General features: G+C 44.5%; 1 protein-coding gene across 1 annotated transcript; it reads left to right on the plus strand.

Annotated features, from left to right (window-relative positions):
- Positions 1-686: 686 nt before the first annotated feature.
- LOC127338646 (uncharacterized) lies at positions 687-1,801 on the plus strand. The gene has a single exon (XM_051364684.2). The coding sequence runs from the start codon at positions 737-739 to the stop codon at positions 1,298-1,300; it is 564 nt and encodes a 187-aa protein (XP_051220644.1). The 5' UTR covers positions 687-736; the 3' UTR covers positions 1,301-1,801.
- The last annotated feature ends 19,703 nt before the right edge of the window (positions 1,802-21,504 follow it).

Genomic DNA, 21,504 nt, shown 5'->3' on the forward strand with positions numbered 1-21,504 from the left:
ACACGAGATTTAACGTGGAAACCCCCTTTCAACACAGAAGGGGAAAAAATCATGGACGCTAGCCAGCAAAACTTCACTATATCGGTGAGTGTTTACAAACGTCGTGGGTTATCTTATAATCTGATAAATCCTAGCCGGCGGCTTACAAGATGTATATATAGGCGGTGGCAACGATCCGTACGGACGACCGACAACGGGCGACGGGCCTCACTCCACTCGTTAGAAGTTAGCCTCCCATTAGTATATAAATTTGGATCACAATATAACACTCACAGCTGTAGGATAACTTCGTCAATCACAAGAGCAGTCGAATCCGTTTTTTTAAATCAGCTTCCCGGAGACGCTCATAGGGGTAGATTGTACGTACCTACTCGTTTATAGAGGTGAGCATGTATTTATGAGCGGCTGCTGTGTTTGTCAAAATAAAAGGAAAAATATTAGTCAACGATCTAAACGCCATACGCTCAGATCTACGCTAAATGGGTATAGGGGGGTTCGGGCGTCGCCGACGACTAACTTAAGACAGGAAATCATGAAACACACGATCTAGCGTCCCTACAGCTGGGCTGACCGGCGGTATGGCTCTCCACTCCACGTCTCCACCACCATCCACCACCATTGCCACTACCTCTCACTATATACCGGTACTGCTGTCCAGATACGTCGTCCCCATTATCTTCGCAAGGCATTCGAATTCGTGAATCCATTCAAACCGGCCGGCGAGCGGTGCTACGCCATGTCCCAAACGCCGGTCGCTGAGCCCTCCGACGACCCCAACGGCTTCACGTGTGGCACGCTGCTCGCATGCTGCCTCCCGGGCCTTTCGAAGAAGAAGCCGGAGGAAAGTGGTAGCAAGAAACAAGACCAGCCCAAGGAGCAAGAGCACCCCCAGGTGCCGAGCCGCGCCGCGTCGCTGGAGAAGCTCGAGTGCTCCTCGCTCTACTCCGGCAGCAACATCGTCTTCGACTTCCTGGCCGTGGAGCCGGGGGAAGGGGACGACCGTGGAGTCGGCGCGATCCACGGATATTGCCCGTCGCCGTGCTTCGACCTCCCGGTGGAGCGCATACGGACCGCTGAACGATACGGTGTCGACGACGCGCCGGCCACGTCCGCCTTCGTGTTTGACGGCGGTTACCGAGACGGCGCCGCCCTGAAGAAGATGGCATCGTGCCTGGCGCCCGGCACCCCTGATGGCACGGAAGCGCGGCCAACGCATCTCGTGAGGTTTCTATCCGCGTCCGATTCTGGCATGCCGGTGCGGCCTGCCGCCACGTCTGTTGGGCCGGCAAAAGGCCGATGATCCGAGGAAGGATCGCGAGTTCGCTGGTCGTGCCCGCAGTGTCGCACAAAATTTATGTTTCTGTATGTTATTGAAAGGTCATAGTGTTTAGTTTCCTTTTGGGCTTTTCCTTTTGACAAACGGAGATATATTTATTCTTCTTTGGCATGGAAACCTTTTATAATATCTAATAGGGAGACCTTTTTAAAATTTGGCATGGAGAACATGCTAGACCTCAATCCCTGAGTTCATAATACTTTCCAAAGCTGAGCCATGGAGAGTTTCTCTTATAAATTTATCTTTTTGAGTTTATGAATTTATGTTTCTGTATGTTATTGAAAGGTTAATAGTGTTTAGTTTCATTTTGGGCTTTTCATTTTGACAAATCATTGGCTGAAATGGTTAGTTGCTATTCCTAGATTATATCAACCAAAGCATACCATCCAATATTTAGAGTTCATAATACACATGAACTTAATGGTGAGCCGATTGGTAAAATAGTAGCAGTACAGAATTATCTGCATTTACCGCTTTCCCTGAAAATATTTGGCTGATTTTGGCAACTAAATGCATAGGTTCACAAATGGCTGGACACTGGACCAGCATAGATGAAGTAATTTTCCATTCTTGTTGGTGTATCAATCTGAGTATTCCATTCTGCTCCCTCAATTTCTTTTATACTCCATCTGTGCATAAAATTAGTTTTTTTTTGTTTTTTTTCAGATGTCTTTTAATAGATCCAATTCTTAGAAGGATGCAGTTACCCTGCCTCTCTCAGTTCCTACTACTTGAGGGAGCTAGCTAAGGATTTCACAAGTTTTTTTTTTTTTTGCGAAACACAGTACAATTAAAGACGCTCATATATACGCGCACACACTCACCCCTATGAACGTACACACGCACACCCTACCCCTATGAGCACCTCCAAGAGACTGCGTTGAAGAACTGATCCGGCGGGTCTTGAGATTGACGAAGTCACAAGGTTTATGAACTCTTACATGTATTGGAAGATAAATTAGCAGTTTAACATGGACAGTTTGTGCTTGGTGTTCTTTTACTGTGGTTTGGCATGACATGAGATGAACTCTGCTATTAAAAATGAGGACACATCATTTCTGAATGAGTAGTTATATCATTTTTTATGATTGTTACCTATGAACTAGATAGATAATGTTAAAGTTTTGTATGACTGCATGTATACATGCGAGAAAATTTACACAATTCCAATATCATGTTTGCTTGCGCCTTTGGAAGTTTTGCAGGGCTGCGCGCCTCTCCATATCTTAAACGATTTCTCCATGCCGAGAGCAATTTCCTAATACTCGCCGTGCAAGTAAAACTTACAATGATGTATCCTCATTTTTAAAATTGCAGCTACATCTGGCGCGGCGTGCCGCCACGCCATTACATGCTAATGAAGCCAATGATGGCACAGAGACACATAAACGGAGAGCATGTTTATTGTTCATCTTGTGATGGCTGCATAAAATTAGAGCCGCATTTCATTCTCACAATTTTGCCAATTGGCTTGTTTTTAGTCGACTGAGATGTTGTCAAAGTTTCACTTGAATTTTAAAAAGATGCACCAAATTAATATTATATTTTGTTTGCACAACTTTATAAGCTATTTACTACTTTCGAGCCCATTCGTATCTTTGAAGAGTAGTAGTCCTAAAAAGGCCCCCAAAAGCCAAATAGGGGTTTGGTCCCTTACTTTCTCGGTCTACAAAAGTTTCATACTCCAGCAATAGCGCCTAAAAGAGGGTTTGTATTAGGGATGTTAATTGGTACCTATGATCAGCGTACCTATTTGATGGCTAGTGGGGATTAGACTCCTAGTTAGGATCGCTTCACTTCATGTCATATTGTTTTGATCAATTTGATGTCTTGTAAGCGCATGTATACATGTGGGTATCTATTTATCCTGTCGGGTGAGGGGTATGGTAAAAACGTATACCTATTAACGGGCATGGTTACGGGTTATGGGTTACGAGTAAGATTGAAGGTGATGGGTACGGGTATGGGATGGCTCTACACGTACCCATACCATGTGGATGCCATCCCTAGTTTGTATTTCTATTTTCCTCCGGTTTCAGCAGATACTCTATTTGACGCCTAGTTTAATATCAAATCATTCAAACACAAATATTTGATGTGCATTTTTTCGATGAAAGGAATATATTTATATCGTCAAGATACCAATTACACTCAGCCTCTGCAACAACGCAATATCCTAATGGTAGTGCGAATGCACACAACTGAAAAAAGAAAAAAAATCTAAAAGAGGAAAATTCTCGTTATAGTATTCTAGTCCTTAGAGCAGCAACACAAACACCACCATGACAACATCTAAAATCCAAGTTCTCCAAAACAGTGCACAACCAACCGATCATAGATCTTAGATTTTCATCTTGAATGAAGTCTCCGCTTTCAAAACAATGTTGTTAACAAGGCCATTGCCACACACAATCAGTTAAGGATAGACCTTGGGTTTTCACCCTGAAAGGTAGGATATTTAACTTCTCATGTGCTTACGCCCCCACTCGCATGTTGCTGCTATGAAGTCTGAAACACCAAGCAAGTTCACCATGACGTAAAGCCTCGAACCACCAGCACTAGTCTCAAAACTTGGCTTCCATGCGATCTTGTTCCTCTCACTTCACCATGGAACCAAAAACACATGTCCCATGATGGCAACAAATAAAAGAGTTTCGCGCCGCTCCCTCTTAAAACCAAATGATAAAAAACATGGGAATGCACGACCGAATCCCATGCGATCCAGCAATCTACATGCATGAGCCGCCCAAGGGAGTTCGCCGGTAGAGCCTTCCAGAACTTGACACTCTGGTCATATCAAGGAGGACAGTCATCCAATAGAACTACGTCTTGACGCAAGAGAAACCCTAGAACTGCCACCTTTATTTTTCGATGTAGAAGAACAAGCCCCTTGCTGCCATTCGCCGCCTAATGATGACAAAGGAGGTTCGGAACCTCCACCGCAGTAAGAAATAGTAGGCGCACCAACGACATATGAGCAAGATGGTGCCCACCGTCGCAGCACAACCAGTCACTACCCCCAAGCCCTACGAGGTACGTGAAACATCAGTGGCCCGTGCGACCAATATTGGGCCCGCATGGTCCAGATCAAGCCTACGCACTTCCTAGATCATGCCTGCTCAGCCGGTCATAGCCACGCATCTGTAGTCGAGGACACCACATTCCCGTTATGAGCTCATCGCCCATATCCATCGTCGGGAGCGCCACCACCACGCACCCACCGGAGCTTTACCTCCACGCAGAGAGGATCCACCCAATGTGCCTCCTAGCTCGCTGCCTTTGGCAACCAGGCACCGCCCCACCACCGACGCCGATAGTGGTATCGGCCAGGGGAGCCACGGGTGAGAAGTCTTGTGTTGGGGTTGTTACCCTCCGGAAACGTCTCCACGCGGATGAACCAGGATGAGGGAGGGGGATGGGCCGCCCCGGGAGGAGGGGAGGAAGGATGGGGAAGCTAGGAGGAGGAAGGAGGGATGTGCATAGAATTCAGCTATATTCTAATCCAAAAATTCAAACACGAGTCTTCCTCCCCTCAACACCTCTGCATCCTCCCGATCGTAGTCAAAATCCTCTTCGTCCTAATCATTCTTAATGATCATATTGTGCAATAAAACAAAAATTGTCATGATGTACTCCTCCATTCCAAAATAATTGTCATAGATTTATCTGGATACTCATATATCTATATATGAGTACATACATATAAATCTAGATAATTTTGCTACATTATTTTGAAACTTAGGGGCTACCAGTTTCCTTGTCCCACCAATTACAGGACCCCCTCACCATTGCAAATAAAACTTGAAGAATACAAAATGGTCTCTAAACATCCTTCGTCACTTCAACCTTAACTATGGCTCATTCATGTTTCCTTTTGGACTTTGTATTTTTGTGGGGATATTTTGGACATGCTGACCCTATTTGTACAACCTCATATTTTTACTTCTTTTCTATTTTCTATTTTTTCAGCATCAATGCTAGGTTTTGCTTAGGATTGTTGAATAATCCGTAATATTTGGTTGTGTGCATCGATTGATACAAAGTCCCGGGGCCATCCTCCTTTTTGAAAAAATAACCTTCTCAAATCCATGAGAATCATTGGTGTGGTGAAAAGCCTGTAACATGCACGCATCAGGTTGATCTAGAGATCAATCACACCGTTCGGACATGAAAAATGAAATAAAAGTTATAATTCCAAAACATCTGCAAAAGTTCTCTGTTGCCCTGGTGATATCCGGATTACAAATTTTAGTATGATGAGCTTTTTTCTCTAGAAGACCCAGATTTAATCGAACCTTGGGAAGCACAGATAAAATGGTGTAAAGGAAACATCTACAAGACTTGCTAGTGTATTTTATCTTCAGTTTACCGGACCTATCTAGTTTACTTTTAAGGGGGTTGTGTTCAATGATGGAAATAATCTAGGGTTAAGGTTTCTCCTGCTGCTGTGCATATATATGTAATTGAAGCACATATGTGTATCAAATAAAATAGTGATAAGAGATTTGTGAATAGCACATCCGTTAATACTCTTGCCCCTAAAGTCAGAGGTGACAAGAGCCTCTTGGTCCAACCACTGTCGTCATAGCCGCAAGCAACAATAGTTATTGAGTAAATGAATACAGACCAAAGCCTTAAGCTAGATGATTGTGCCATAATCCCGAATGAATCACTAAACATGTACCGTTACGTTCCCCTTTCTTTCACTAAGGTTTCGCAGTAGCACGCCGTTCTCCACTCATCCCACCTCTTCCCTTGATCGAATCGAATGATATGGGTACATGCAGATCACCGAGACGAGGCAAAGAGACAAGGATACAAGATTGCAAAACTCCTATTCAATCCTTACGCATATAATAAGATTAGATGCAAATAAACGCTGCGAGATTTTACTCCAACCCGCATCCCGTGAGGACTACTCACACATAATATCAAGATCAAATACAAACATAGAACTCATTGTGCAAAATACTTAGATTGAATTCACAATATTCTTACAATGATCGCTAATTCTCAAGGAGATCCCCATTACAATGGTGATGGCTATGGCTATGGAGGAGATGGGAGATGAGATGGATGAACTATGGTGGTGGATCTCCTTCGGTGTGGTGCAGATGAATCTGGTGGATGGTGGCTCTGTTTGGCGATAAATGGCTCTCTCTTTAGCGTCGGTCCCTTCATAAAACTTATAGGGTTTGACCTTGAGAATGCAGCGACACACGGTACGGGCGGGGCTTGCCCGTACCGATGCCCATTAAATCCCCTGGAACCGCCTCTTCAAGTGTAGTCAATTTTTTCATGCTCCTGACGCAATTTTCTTCAGTAATTGCAGGTCCATTTGTCATTCTGACGTGATTTCCTGCACAACATCCAAAAATAGAAGAGATTGCACATATTTGCATTAATTAGTCATTACTGGCAAGTTGAGAGGTAAACTTAGTCAATTTCTCGACTTAGCTAAGGGTTTAAACGAGAGAAAAAATGGTGTATTTCATAGCCATCACCTGGTTTTAGGGTTTTAGTTTAGTGGGGCGATGTTCAGGTGGTGGCGGTGGCGTCTTCTACGATAAAATATTCCCGTCTTTAGCCCCATATCGACAGCGACATCGAGAAACTTGTAGGATTAGTGTGTTTTTCGAGGAATTCTTCTAGATGTGGGGATCTCCGTATCGCCACGGTTATTCCTTCTTATTCGTCTGTGAGATGGATGTGGTCTTCTTGTTGTTGGAGATATGCCCAAGAGGCAATAATAAAATGGTTATTATTATATCTTTGTGTTTATGATAAATGTGTGCATACCATGCTATAATTGTATTAACCGAAACATTGATACATGTGTGTTATGTAAACAACAAGGAGTCCCCAGTAAAGCCTCTTGTATAAGTAGCTTGTTGATTAATAGATGATCATGGTTTCGCGATCATGAACATTGGATGTTGTTAATAAGAAGGTTATGTCATTGGGTGAATGATATAATGGACATACACCCAAATAAGCATATCATAAGATCATGTCATTAAGTTCATCTTGCTATAAGCTTTCGATACATAGTTACCTAGTCCTTCGACCATGAGATTATGTAAATCACTTACACTGGAAGGATGCTTTGATTACATCAAACGCCATTGCATAAATGGGTGGTTATAAAGATGGGATTGAGTATTCGGAAAGTGTGAGTTGAGGCATATGGATCAAGAGTGGGATTTATCCATCCCGATGACGGATAGATATACTCTGGGCCCTCTCGGTGGAATGTCGTCTAATTAGCTTGCAAGCATGTGACAAGATCACAAGAGATGACATACCACGGTACGAGTAAAGAGTACTTGTCGGTAACGAGGACGAACTAGGTATGGAGATACCGATGATCAAACCTCGGACAAGTAAAATATCGCGTGACACAGGGAATTGGTATCGTATGTTAATGGTTCAATCGATCACTAAGTTATCGCTGAATGTGTGGAAGCCATTATGGATATCTAGGTCCCGCTATTGGTTATTGGTCGGAGAGGAGTCTCGATCATGTTCGCATAGTTCACGAACCGTAGGGCGACGCGCTTAAGGTTCGATGTTGCATAAGTAGATTCGGAATATGAGATGGAGACCGAAGTTTGTTCGGAGTCTCGGATGATATCCAGGACATCACGAGGAGGTCCGGAATGGTCCGGAGAATAAGATTCATATAAGGGAAATTGATTTCAAGGTTTCAGAAAAGTTCGGGATTTTTCCGGTGAAAGACCAGGAAGGTTCTAGAAGGTTCCAGGGGTCCCACCAGTGGGCCCACGACCCTAGGAGGCCTAGCATGGGCCGCGGGGATGCACCCTAGCCTAATGGGCTAGGGGCACATGCCCCTCAAGGCCCAGCCGGCCAACCCCTTTAGGGTTTCCCCAAACCCTAAGGGGGGACCAACTTGGTGGGGAAGAAAACTCCCCCCCTCCTTTGGCCGCCGGCCCTAGCCCTAGATGGGCTTGGGGGGGCCACCCCAGCCGACCTCCCCCCCTATATAAAGAGGGGAGGGACAGGGGGCGCACCCACCCCAAGACACCAACCTCTGGCCGCCCCCTCTCCTCCTTCATAGAGCTGTTCCGGCTTGGCGAAGCCTTGCAGCTTTTCTCCTCCACTACCACCACCACGCCGTCGTGCTGCTGGGATTCCGAGGGGATCTACCACACCTCCTCTGCCTGCTGGAACGGGGATAGGAAGGGCTTCATCGACACCGTACGCACGATCGAGTATGGAAGTGTTGCCGGATTGCAACACGGGACGATCGACTACATCAACAACAAGATCTAATCTCGTAGGCTTTGGAATCTTCGAGTGTTAGTCTCACACTCTTCTCGTTGCTTCGATCTTGGTAGATTAGATCTTGCTTCTTCCTAGATTGGATCTTGGTTTTTGTTCATGTTCACGGTATAAATTTTGTTTTCCATGCAACGAACCCATCACTTGTCCCGTTCGGCAATTTCCCGTCGACAACCAACAACACTTGTCCAATTTAGGGAGGAGCGTCAGTGGCAGTACACCATCGACACATCCTGGAGAAAGATTTTGTTGTAATTTTCGTTTTTTTAGATACTCCACGTTCCTTTTAATGGCACGATCCCCTTCACACACAAAAAACCCGTCCAAAACACCGTTGCATTTCGTGATACCAGTGTATTACTTTTTCGATAAAGGGAATATATTAATATCGTGAAGATACCAATTACACACGGCCTATGCAACAACGTAGTGCCCTAATGGCAATACAGATCCACATAGAGAAAAAAGAAAGAAGAATTACAGAAAGAAAAGTCCCGCTATAGTGATCTGTTCTTTGTAGGAGCAGACCAAACACTACCAAGACAGCACCAGAAATCCATAATCTCCAGAAGAGACGCCTTCAAGAAGGGAACAAGCTTCATCATCGCCATGATCATAGATCATAAGTTTTCACCCAAGAGAAAATCCCTTCAACAAGGCCATTACCAGGCACAACCAATTAAGGCTAGACCTTGGGTTTTCACCCTGCAAGTTTAGACTCTGAATTTCTCATGTGTTGTCGCTCTCACTTGCTGATTCCGCTGCTCCAAGTCACGAATCACCAAGCCATAACCTCACCACCACCACTCGAAACACCATTACCAGTCATCAGATCTCGGCTTCCATGCCATTCTCCGCGACTCACTTCACCATGGAAGTAAAGACATGTCCCATGATAGCAACATACCGTAGAACTTTGAACCGCTCCCTCTAAAACCAAACAATCAGAAAAATTCTTTCGCGCGAACGAATACCATCCGATCCAGCAATTCCTAGCATGTCGTCCATTGGATTTCGCCGACGGAGCCTTAGGGAACTCGACATTCCGGCTAGATCAAGGAAGACATGAAACAAGTAGTTCTTCATCATGCAGTGAGAGAAATTCTAGGACCGCCACATTTATTCAGACGAGTCAGAGGCCCCCACGCCGCCACTCACCGGACGACCCCTCTGGCGAAAGAGGAGGCAAGCCTACATACGAACCATGCGCTAGCACCGGCCCGCTGGTCTCCGCCCGAGCAAGATACCCAACACGACACCGCGGAGAGTCCGACAACATGCACTGCCTCCCCACGCATCCAAGGGCGACCAACATCCACACCGAAGACAAACCTAGGCGATAGCTCAGACCTATAGCCGCCGCCTCCTCCCAAGCACAGACGCCCAAGGGAAACTGCCACTACCATGACCAAGGCATAGCCCCACTGCCATGATCATGCGACCTCCATCCCGGATGGGTGCCAACCAAGGGAGAAGCCGCCACCACCGCATGATCAGGGAGTTGCCCCAGCCGCCAAGCGCAGGAGATCATTAGCCCCGTCCGCCGCCACCTCGGACGACCTCCCGCCAAGATGCAGCCCCTGGTACCTCCAGCACCAGGCCCGCCGCCACCACGGTCCTCGCTAGTGGCAGCCGTGGCAGGGGAGATTTGGAATCTTCAGTTTTCTAGCGGGTAAGAAAAGGAAATAGTAGTCTATCAGGCAGTCTAATTCGTCTTCTCTAAGATCAGGCAGTGAGGCATTAAGAAAACCGCCCAGGTTATTTAGCGGCTAGGGTTTTTGCCCCAGTGCCACCCAAGGGGACACGGGAGCCAAAATATAAATATAGTAGTGTATACTTTGTCACATATTGTGCAACCAAGAAATATATGTACAGAACATTTTATATTCCTTTCTAGGTGCGTAAGTGTCTCTTCTTAATCAATGTCATCGTGAGAGCAATTCGTATACATTGTCCAATCTCTCTAAATCATAACCATATATATCCACGTGTACATCAGAAATAAATCATTTATTCCTTCGGATCATATCGTGCTCCAATGGTCGATCAGATGGAGGCTTCAGCTCCAGCCTTCTCCCAGAAGGCGTAGTGGTTGTGGGCGGACGTGATGAACCCAGCTAGGATGACGGCCCCGACGTCGAACCTAGAGCCGGTTTTCACCACCACCTAGCGGTCGATCTCCGCCACATAGGCATCGCTGTCGTGCATGAAGATCTTGAGAGAGCTCGTCGCCCTGAGGCCGTTACACTTCCTCACCGCTGCTATTTTGAAATTTGATGTGGTACAATATTGGAATGGATTCTTGTTAGGTGCTTTACATAAGAACCCATTTCTGACACTTAGAAAATAAAAAGAGATTTTTGTGTGTAATGGAAAATCCCAAAATAAACATTGTTTGTCATTCCAAAGTGCACACATGTGCATAATATGAGGTCATTTGAACTAACTATGATATTGTTGTGGTCATGATATAGCTCATTTAGCTTGAAAGGCATGAAACTTCATTCATGGTAGCTAATTTCTGAGAAGGTTTTTCAGAACAACGTATTGCAATGTGTTATTTTTCCTTATCTAGGTCAAATAATATAAAATAACGTTGTGCGTAGGTTTTCATTTTTTAAATTCTTTTGAATTTCATGTTGTTTTCAAATTGCAGTTAAAACGGCGGGCATAACCCTCTTTAGGTAGGGGTTGAACTTTGCGGAACTGTTATCATATATGTGATGAAATGACATCTTGTATGGCTAATAATGATTTTTGGAAGAAAAGAAACGTGAGCAAACATTTGCACAGAACATTATATATTCCTTTGTAGATGCATAATTGTGTCCTCTCACTGGTAGAAAAAGAGGCTTCCGGCAAGCCCCTTTAGTCGCGAAAGTATAGGAACCATGACTAATGGAGTCTTTAGTCGCGGTTCGGGAGGCGAACCGCGACCAAAGGCCTGGGCCCAGGGCGCTCGGGGACCAGCTGGTGGACGGGAGGAGCTTTAGTCGCGGTTGGTGCCCGAAGGCCTTTAGTCGCGGTTGGCCAGGTCAACCGTGACAAAAGCCCCACCCCTATATATACCGTTCAGCCCACATCACTTAGCCATTTGGTGCCACTTCTCTTCACAAACTTCACAAGGGGGTGTAGGTTTGCTTTTGGCTCCTCTTATGCACACAAAGTGTTTGATGAAATACCCCAAGAGCATGAAACAAACATGATATGAAGTGTCGGAGCCACACTTGAGCTTCCTCATTTATTTTTTCCTCCTCGATCGCGGTTAGCAACTTGAACCTTTCATATATATGTGTCATTGATAAAATATGCATGTGTGTAGTTCATTGTTTAATTTCTATTGTTTGTAGCTAGTTAGTTTAACAAATGCATGATGGTTAATTATATATTTTATATTATAATAATGCAGATGAATCGGTAATGGATGTACGGTAACCGACTCTCCGGCGAGTTCACTACGGGTTTGAAAGATTTCCTCGTAGTGACTAATGCGAACAAACAGAAGGGTTTTGCTATCTGTCCATGTGTTGACTGTAAGAATCAGAAGGGTTACTCTTCCTCAAGAGAAGTTCACCTGCACCTGCTTCGGCACGGTTTCATGCCAAGCTATAATTGTTGGACCAAGCATGGAGAAAGAGGGGTTATAATGGAAGAAGTGAAGAAGGGGATGATTTCATCGATGAAAACTATCTTGATCATTTCGGTGATACTTTCATGGAGGATGCTGAAGGTGAAGGGGAAGGTGAAGGGGAAGGTGAAGAAGAGGCACGTGATGAGCCCACTGATGATCTTGGTCGGACCATTGCTGATGCACGGAGAAGCTGCGAAACTGAAAAGGAGAGGGAGAATTTGGATCGCATGTTAGAGGATCACAAAAAGTCGCTGTACCCAGGATGCGATAATGGTCTGAAAAAGCTGGGCTACACACTGGATTTGCTGAAATGGAAGGCACAGGCAGGTGTAGCTGACTCGGCATTTGAAGACTTGCTGAAAATGTTGAAGAATATGTTTCCGAAGAATAACGAGTTGTCCGCCAGTACGTACGAAGCAAAGAAGGTTGTCTGCCCTCTAGGTTTAGAGGTTCTGAAGATACATGCATGCATCAACGACTGCATCCTCTACCGCGGTGAATACGAGAATTTGAATGAATGTCCGGTATGCACTGCATTGCGTTATAAGATCAGAGGCGATGGCCCTGGTGACGATGTTGAGGGCGAGAAACCCAGGAAGAGGGTTCCCGCCAAGGTGATGTGGTATGCTCCTATAATACCACGGTTGAAACGTCTGTTCAGGAACAAAGAGCATGCCAAGTTGTTGCGATGGCACAAAGAGGACCGTAAGTCGGACGGGGAGTTGAGACACCCCGCAGATGGAACGCAATGGAGAAAGATCGACAGAGCGTTCAAAATTTTTGCAGCTGACGCAAGGAACATAAGATTTGGTCTAAGTACAGATGGCATGAATCCTTTTGGCGAGCAGAGCTCCAGCCATAGCACCTGGCCCGTGACTCTATGCATCTACAACCTTCCTCCTTGATTGTGCATGAAGCGGAAGTTCATTATGATGCCAGTGCTCATCCAAGGTCCGAAGCAACCCGGCAACGACATCGATGTGTACCTAAGGCCATTAGTTGATGAACTTTTACAGTTGTGGGGCAGACCTGGTGTCCGTGTGTGGGATGAGCACAAAGAAGAGGAATTTGACCTACGAGCGTTGCTTTTCGTAACCATCAATGATTGGCCTGCTCTTAGTAACCTTTCGGGACTGTCAAATAAGGGATACAATGCATGCACGCACTGCTTACATGAGACTGAAAGTGTACATTTGCCAAATTGTAAGAAGAACGTGTACCTTGGGCATCGTCGATTTCTTCCGAAAATTCATCCAGTAAGAAAGAAAGGCAAGCATTACAACGGCAAGGCAGATCACCGGCCGAAGCCTGCGGAACGCACTGGTGCTGAGGTATTTGATATGGTCAAGGATTTGAAAGTCATCTTTGGAAAGGGTCCTGGCGGACAATCAGTTCCGAAGGGAGCTGACGGGCACGCACCCATGTGGAAGAAGAAATCTATATTCTGGGAGCTAGAATATTGGAAAGTCCTAGATGTCCGCTCTGCAATCGACGTGATGCATGTTACGAAGAATATTTGCGTGAACCTCCTAAGCTTCTTGGGCGTGTATGGGAAGACAAATGATACAAAGGAAGCACGGCAGGACCAGCAATATTTGAAAGACCCTGATGACCGGCATCCGAAATGGTTTCAAGATCGTGCCAGCTACGCTCTGACCAAAGAAGAGAAGGTCATCTTTTTTGAATGCCTGAGCAGTACGAAGGTCCCGTCTGGATTCTCGTCCAATATAAAGGGAATAATAAACATGGCGGAGAAAAAGTTCCAAAACCTGAAGTCTCACGACTGCCACGTGATTATGACGCAATTGCTTCCGATTTCTTTGAGGGGGCTCCTGCCGGAAAATGTTCAAGTAGCCATTGTGAAGCTATGTGCATTCCTCAATGCAATATCTCAGAAGGTAATCAATCCAGAAGTTCTACCACGGTTACAGAACGATGTGGTCCAATGTCTTATCAGTTTCGAGTTGGTGTTCCCGCCATCCTTCTTCAATATTATGACGCACCTCCTGGTTCACCTAGTCGAAGAGATTTCCATTCTCGATCCTGTATTTCTACACAATATGTTCCCCTTCGAGAGGTTCATGGGAGTATTAAAGAAATATGTTCGTAACCGTGCTAGGCCAGAAGGAAGCATCGCCAAGGGCTATGGAAATGAGGAGGTAATTGAGTTTTGTGTTGACTTTGTTCCTGACCTTAAGCCGATTGGTTTTCCTCGATCGCGGCACGAGGGGAGACTAAGTGGAAAAGGCACGATCGGAAGGAAATCAACGATATGTATGGACGGCCATTCTCTGACTGAAGCACACCACACAGTTCTGACCAATTCCAGCTTGGTGGCTCCGTACTTTGAGAAACACAAGAATATTTTACGCTCGGACAACCCGGGGAAGCCTGAATCCTGAATTAGGAAGGCCCACATGGAGACTTTCGGCAGTTGGTTGAGAAAACATTTAATGAATGACAATAATGTTGTAGATCAGCTGTACATGTTGGCCAAGACACCATCTTCGACTATAACGACTTTCCAAGGGTACGAGATAAATGGGAATACATTTTACACGATCGCCCAAGATAAAAAGAGCACCAACCAAAACAGTGGTGTCCGCTTTGATGCAGCAACCAAGAATGGGCAAAAGGTCACATATTATGGTTACATAGAAGAGATATGGGAACTTGACTATGGACCCTCCTTTAAGGTCCCTTTGTTCCGGTGCAAATGGTTCAAGCTAACAGGAGGTGGGGTAAAGGTGGACCAACAATACGGAATGACAATGGTGGATTTCAACAATCTTGGTTACCTTGACGAACCATTCGTCCTAGCGAAAGATGTCGCTCAGGTTTTCTATGTCAAGGACATGAGTAGCAAACCGAGGAAACGGAAAGATAAGAAAACGATCAGTACATCATGCGATGATCCAAAGCGCCACATTGTTCTTTCAGGGAAAAGAAACATCGTGGGAGTGGAGGACAAGACAGACATGTCAGAAGATTATAATATGTTTGGTGAAATTCCACCCTTCAAAGTGAAAAGATTATAATATGTTTGGTGAAATTCCGCCCTTCAAAGTGAACACCGACCCAAGCATTAAGTTAAATGATGAGGATGCTCCATGGATACGGCCCAATCGTAAGCAAGCAGGGACACAAGGGAAGAAATGATGTGTAATAATTTATTGTACCAAACTTTGTTGAATGGATCATGTGAATTATATTGCCCGTGATGTGTTTGGTGTCCATTTTCGAATGATTCGATTGATTCGACATACCACTGATGATACATGCAATTTGGAGTGATTTAGTCATACTCCTGCCTAGGCGTATAATATGCATACTCGTAGTCTTCATAGCCGCCGCCGTTGTACTGGTAGTCGTCGCCTTCTAAGTTGCCGCCGTCGTCGTCGATGATGTCGTCGCTGTCGTCGGGCGGCGCTCGTGGCTCGAACTGAGGGTAGCGCAGGCGGGGGATATCGCCGGCCGTGATGTAGTCCATGACGCTCTGTAGAGTCCGGCCGTACCACCATAACCTGTTGTATTTGTGATCCAAATACATATACTAAAGGGAGGCTAACTTCTGACGAGTGGAGCGAGGCCCATCGCCGGAGGCTTGGGCCGAAGCGTAGCGGAGTCTGAAGTTAGCCCATACGTCGTGCCCTGCAGGGACGCCTACAGATGTTACTGATGATGTTGATTTTTCTGATAATTCTGATGATGAGCAACAGAGTATTAGCGTGCAGGTGGAGCACGTGGAGGAGAAAGAAAATGATGTTGCTGAAAATGATAACACTGTTGTTCAGCACTCACCACCTGTTTTGCAGCAAACAAATAGTTCCATTGCTGCTGATAGACCGAGGCGTAACAAAGGTCCACGTCCTTGTTTAATTGAAGAATGTAATCTTGTGCATCATGCTTTGAGTTGTGCTGAACAGGTGGAGCATGATACTGAACCTGCTACATATACTGAGGCCGTTGCATCCGTTGACCACGTGAAGTGGATTTCTGCTATGCAAGAGGAGATGCAGTCGCTTGACAAGAATGGCACATGGGATGTTGTGCCCTTGCCTAAACAGAAGAAGGCTGTCCGCTGTAAGTGGATATTTAAAAGAAAGGAAGGTTTGTCTCCTAATGAGCCTCCGAGGTTTAAGGCAAGGTTAGTAGCAAAAGGTTTCAGCCAAATTCCAGGTATTGATTATAATGATGTATTCTCTCCGGTTGTGAAGCATAGTTCCATTCGTGCATTCTTTGGTATTGTGGCTATGCGTGATCTTGAGCTTGAGCAGTTAGATGTGAAGACTGCTTTTCTGCATGGAGAGCTTGAGGAGGAGATATACATGGACCAACCTGAAGGTTTTGTTGTACCTGGTAAGGAGGATCTTGTTTTCAAGTTGAAGAGGTCCCTTTATGGTCTGAAACAGTCTCCAAGACAGTGGTACAAAAGGTTTAATTCATTTATGCTTGCACATGAGTTTAAGAGATCTAGGTATGATAGTTGTGTTTATATCAAGTTTGTCAATGGATCACCAATATACTTGCTGTTATATGTTGATGATATGTTGATTGCTGCCAAGAGCAAGAAAGAGATCACTATTTTGAAAGCACAATTAAGTAGTGAGTTTGAGATGAAGGATCTTGGTGCTGCTAAGAAAATACTAGGTATGGAAATTACAAGAGACAGAAAATCTAGTGTGTTATTTCTTAGTCAGCAAAATTACATTCAGAAAGTTCTTCATCGTTTTAATATGCATGATGCAAAGTCTGTTAGTACACCAATTGCTTCTCACTTCAAATTGTCAGCATTGCAATGTCCTAGTACTGATGAAGATATTGAGTACATGTCCCGAGTTCCATATTCTAGTGATGTTGGTTCCTTGATGTATGCCATGGTTTGTTCTCGTCCTGATTTATCCTATGCTATGAGTTTGGTCAGTCGATACCTTGCTGATCCTGGTAAAGAACATTGGAAAGCTGTTCAGTGGATTTTCAGGTACCTTCGTGGCACATCCAAAGCTTGCTTGAAGTTTGGCAAGACCGGTGAGGGACTTGTAGGCTATGTGGATTCAGATTTTGCTTTGGATAAGAGAAGATCCCTCACAGGTTATGTGTTCACTGTTGGTGGATGTGCTGTGAGTTGGAAGGCAACGTTACAATCTGTTGTTGCCCAATCTACGACCGAAGCAGAATATATAGCAATTAATGAAGCTGGCAAAGAGTCTGTTTGGTTGAAAGGTTTGTATGCTGAGCTTTGTGGAGATGATTCTTGCATTAACTTGTTTTCTAACAGTCAAAGTGCAATATACCTTACTAAAGATCAAATGTTCCATGAGAGGACAAAGCACATTGATATCAAGTACCATTATATTCGCGACATTGTTGCTCAAGGTGAACTGAAGGTATGCAAGATAAGTACTCATGATAATCCTGCTGATATGATGACAAAGCCAGTTCCTATTTCCAAGTTTGAGCTTTGCTCGATCTTGGTTGGTATAACTGTGTAGCTCAAGTGGCTGTTGGCGCCAGCAAGTGTTTTTCCTTTGTTGTTCAGGAGATTGTTGAAGTTCATGCTACAAGATGGAATTTGTCTCAAGGTGGAGTTTGTTGTATTTGTCATCCAAATTCATGTACTAAAGGGAGGCTAACTTCTAACGAACGGTACGGATCGTTGGCACCGCCTATATATACATCTTGTAAGCCGCCGGCTAGGGTTTATCAGATTATAAGATAACCCACGGCGTTTGTAAACACCTCCCGATATAGTGAAGTTTTGCTGGCTGGCGCCCGTGGTTTTTTCCCCTTCTATGTTGGAAGGGGTTTTCCACGTTAAATCTTGTGTCCCCTGCGTGTGTTCTTGTTTCGTTCTTTGTTATTTGCTTGTCGCTTTTATAACAAGTGGTATCAGAGCCCGTGTTTCAATCTAGGGTTTTGCGACATGTCTTCTTTGAAGTTCGATCTACCGCAGCTGGATTACACCACGAGATTTTCTCTGTGGCAAGTGAAGATGAGGGCGATCCTTACCCAATCTTCTGATCTGGATGAAGCTCTTGATGGATTTGGCAAGAAAGATGCCAAGACCTGGACCGACGATGAAAAGAGGAAAGATCGTAAGGCCTTTTCTTTAATTCAGCTTCATCTATCCAACAATATCTTGCAGGAAGTGCTGGCTGAGAAATTCGCAGCGGCGCTGTGGTTGAAACTGGAATCGATCTGCATGTCCAAAGATCTAACCAGTAAGATGCACGTGAAGATGAAGTTGTTCTCGCACAAGCTGCAAGAAGGTGCGTCAATGATGAATCACCTATCGATCTTTAAAGAGATTGTTTCTGATTTGCTGTCCATGGAGGTAAAGTATGTTGATGAGGATCTAGCTCTTATATTGGTAGTCTCGTTGCCCAATTCTTTTGCGAATTTTCGAGACACCTTGTTATACAGTCGTGATGAACTAACCCTTGCCGAAGTTTATGAGGCCCTCCAGCAGAGGGAAAAGATGAAATCTATGGTGCAGGCAGAGGGTTCGTCATCTAAGGCAGAAGCACTGCAGGTCAGTGGCAGGACCGAGAACAGAAACAACAACTACAACAGAGATAAGAGCAAGACCGACAGAGGTCGCTCAAAGTCCAAGGGACGAGATGGTAAGTTCTGCAAGTACTGTAAAAAAACTAGCCACAATATTGATGATTGCTGGAAGTTGCAGAACAAAGAGAAAAGAAACGGTACTTACCAACCGAAAAACAAATCTGAGGGTGATGGTAAGGCTGCTGTTGTTTCCAGTGATAATTCTGATGGCGATTGCCTAGTTGTGTTTGCTGGTTGTGTTTCTGGTAATGATGAGTGGATCCTTGATTCTGCATGTTCGTTTCATATTTGCTGTAACAAAGACTGGTTCAGTTCTTATGAGTTTGTGCAGAGTGGAGATGTTGTGCGTATGTGAGATAACAACCCACGTGAGATCGTGGGCATTGGCTCCGTTCAGATCAAGATGCATGATGGCATGACACGTACTCTGACAGATGTGAGACACATACCTGGCATGGCCAGAAATCTGATCTCTCTCAGTACCCTTGATGTTGATGGGTACAAACACTCCGGTTCCCGCGGAGTTCTGAAGGTATCAAAAGGTTCTCTCGTTCACATGATTGGTGATATGAATTCTGCAAAGTTATATGTTCTTAGAGGTAGCACTTTGTCTGGTATTGCTGCTGCTGTTATTCCTGAGGAACCTGGTAAAACTAATCTGTGGCATATGCGTCTTGGACATATGAGTGAACATGGCATGACAGAATTGCACAGGAGAGACCTGCTAGATGGCTGCAATTTGAGTAAGTTTGAGTTATGTGAGCACTGCATTTTTGGTAAGCATAAAAGAGTTAAATTCAATGCTTCCGTTCATACCACTAAAGGGATTCTAGATTATGTGCATGCTGATGTGTGGGGACCTTCCCGCAAGACTTCTCTTGGTGGTGCAAATTACATGCTTACTATCATAGATGACTACTCCAGAAAAGTGTGGCCTTTCTTTCTGAAACATAAATCTGATGTGTTAGATGCTTTTAGAAAGTGGAAAGTTATGATAGAGAAGCAAACAGAAAAGAAAGTTAAATTGCTTCGTACTGACAATGGCATGGAGTTTTGTTCTACTGTTTTCAATGATTATTGCAGCGACGAAGGCATTGTCAGGCACCACACCATCCCATTTACTCCTCAGCAGAATGGTGTGGCAGAGAGGATGAACAGAACCATCATCTCCAAGGCTCGCTGCATGTTGTCCAATGCTGGTATGCATAGACGTTTTTGGGCTGAAGCAGTCTCCACCGCCTGTTACTTGATAAACAGGTCACCTTGTATTCCGCTTGATAAGAAAACTCCTATTGAGGTATGGTCTGGTTCACCTGCTGATTATTCACAGTTGAGAGTTTTCGGTTGCACTGCCTATGCTCATGTTGATAATGGAAAGCTAGAGCCTAGGGCTATTAAGTGTGTGTTTCTTGGTTATGGTTCAGGAGTTAAGGCTTACAAGTTATGGAATCCTGAAACTAAGAAAGTTTTGCATAGCAGGAATGCAGTCTTTAATGAGGCTGTCATGTTTTATAAGAGTTCATCTACAGATGTTACTGATGCTGTTGATTTTTCTGATAATTCTGATGATGAGCAACAGAGTATTAGCGTGCAGGTGGAGCACCTTTAGGAGAAAGAAAATGATGTTGCTGAAAATGATAACACTGTTGTTCAGCACTCACCACCTGTTTTGCAGCAAACAAATAGTTCCATTGCTACTGATAGACCGAGGCGTAACAAAGGTCCACGTCCTTGTTTAATTGAAGAATGTAATCTTGTGCATCATGCTTTGAGTTGTGCTGAACAGGTGGAGCATGATACTGAACCTGCTACATATACTGAGGCCATTACATCCGTTGACCACGTGAAGTGGACTTCTGCTATGCAAGAGGAGATGCAGTCGCTTGACAAGAATGGCACATGGGATGTTGTGCCCTTGCCTAAATAGAAGAAGGCTGTCCGCTGTAAGTGGATATTTAAAAGAAAGGAAGGTTTGTCTCCTAATGAGCCTCCGAGGTTTAAGGCAAGGTTAGTAGCAAAAGGTTTCAGCCAAATTCCAGGTATTGATTATAATGATGTATTCTCTCCGGTTGTGAAGCATAGTTCCATTCGTGCATTCTTTGGTATTGTGGCTATGCGTGATCTTGAGCTTGAGCAGTTAGATGTGAAGACTGCTTTTCTGCATGGAGAGCTTGAGGAGGAAATATACATGGACCAACCTGAAGGTTTTGTTGTACCTGGTAAGGAGGATCTTGTTTGCAAGTTGAAGAGGTCCCTTTATGGTCTAAAACAGTCTCCAAGATAGTGGTACAAAAGGTTTGATTCATTTATGCTTGCACATGAGTTTAAGAGATCTAAGTATGATAATTGTGTTTATATCAAGTTTGTCAATGGATCACCAATATACTTGCTGTTATATGTTGATGATATGTTGATTGCTGCCAAGAGCAAGAAAGAGATCACTAGTTTGAAAGCACAATTAGTGAGTTTGAGATGAAGGATCTTGGTGCTGCTAAGAAAATACTAGGTATGAAAATTACAAGAGACAGAAAATCTAGTGTGTTATTTCTTAGTCAGCAACATTACATTCAGAAAGTTCTTCATCGTTTTAATATGCATGATGCAAAGTCTGTTAGTACACCAATTGCTTCTCACTTCAAATTGTCAGCATTGCAATGTCCTAGTACTG

Source organism: Lolium perenne, chromosome 3 (assembly GCF_019359855.2).
Source record: "Lolium perenne isolate Kyuss_39 chromosome 3, Kyuss_2.0, whole genome shotgun sequence".
NCBI classification, from domain to species: domain Eukaryota; kingdom Viridiplantae; phylum Streptophyta; class Magnoliopsida; order Poales; family Poaceae; genus Lolium; species Lolium perenne.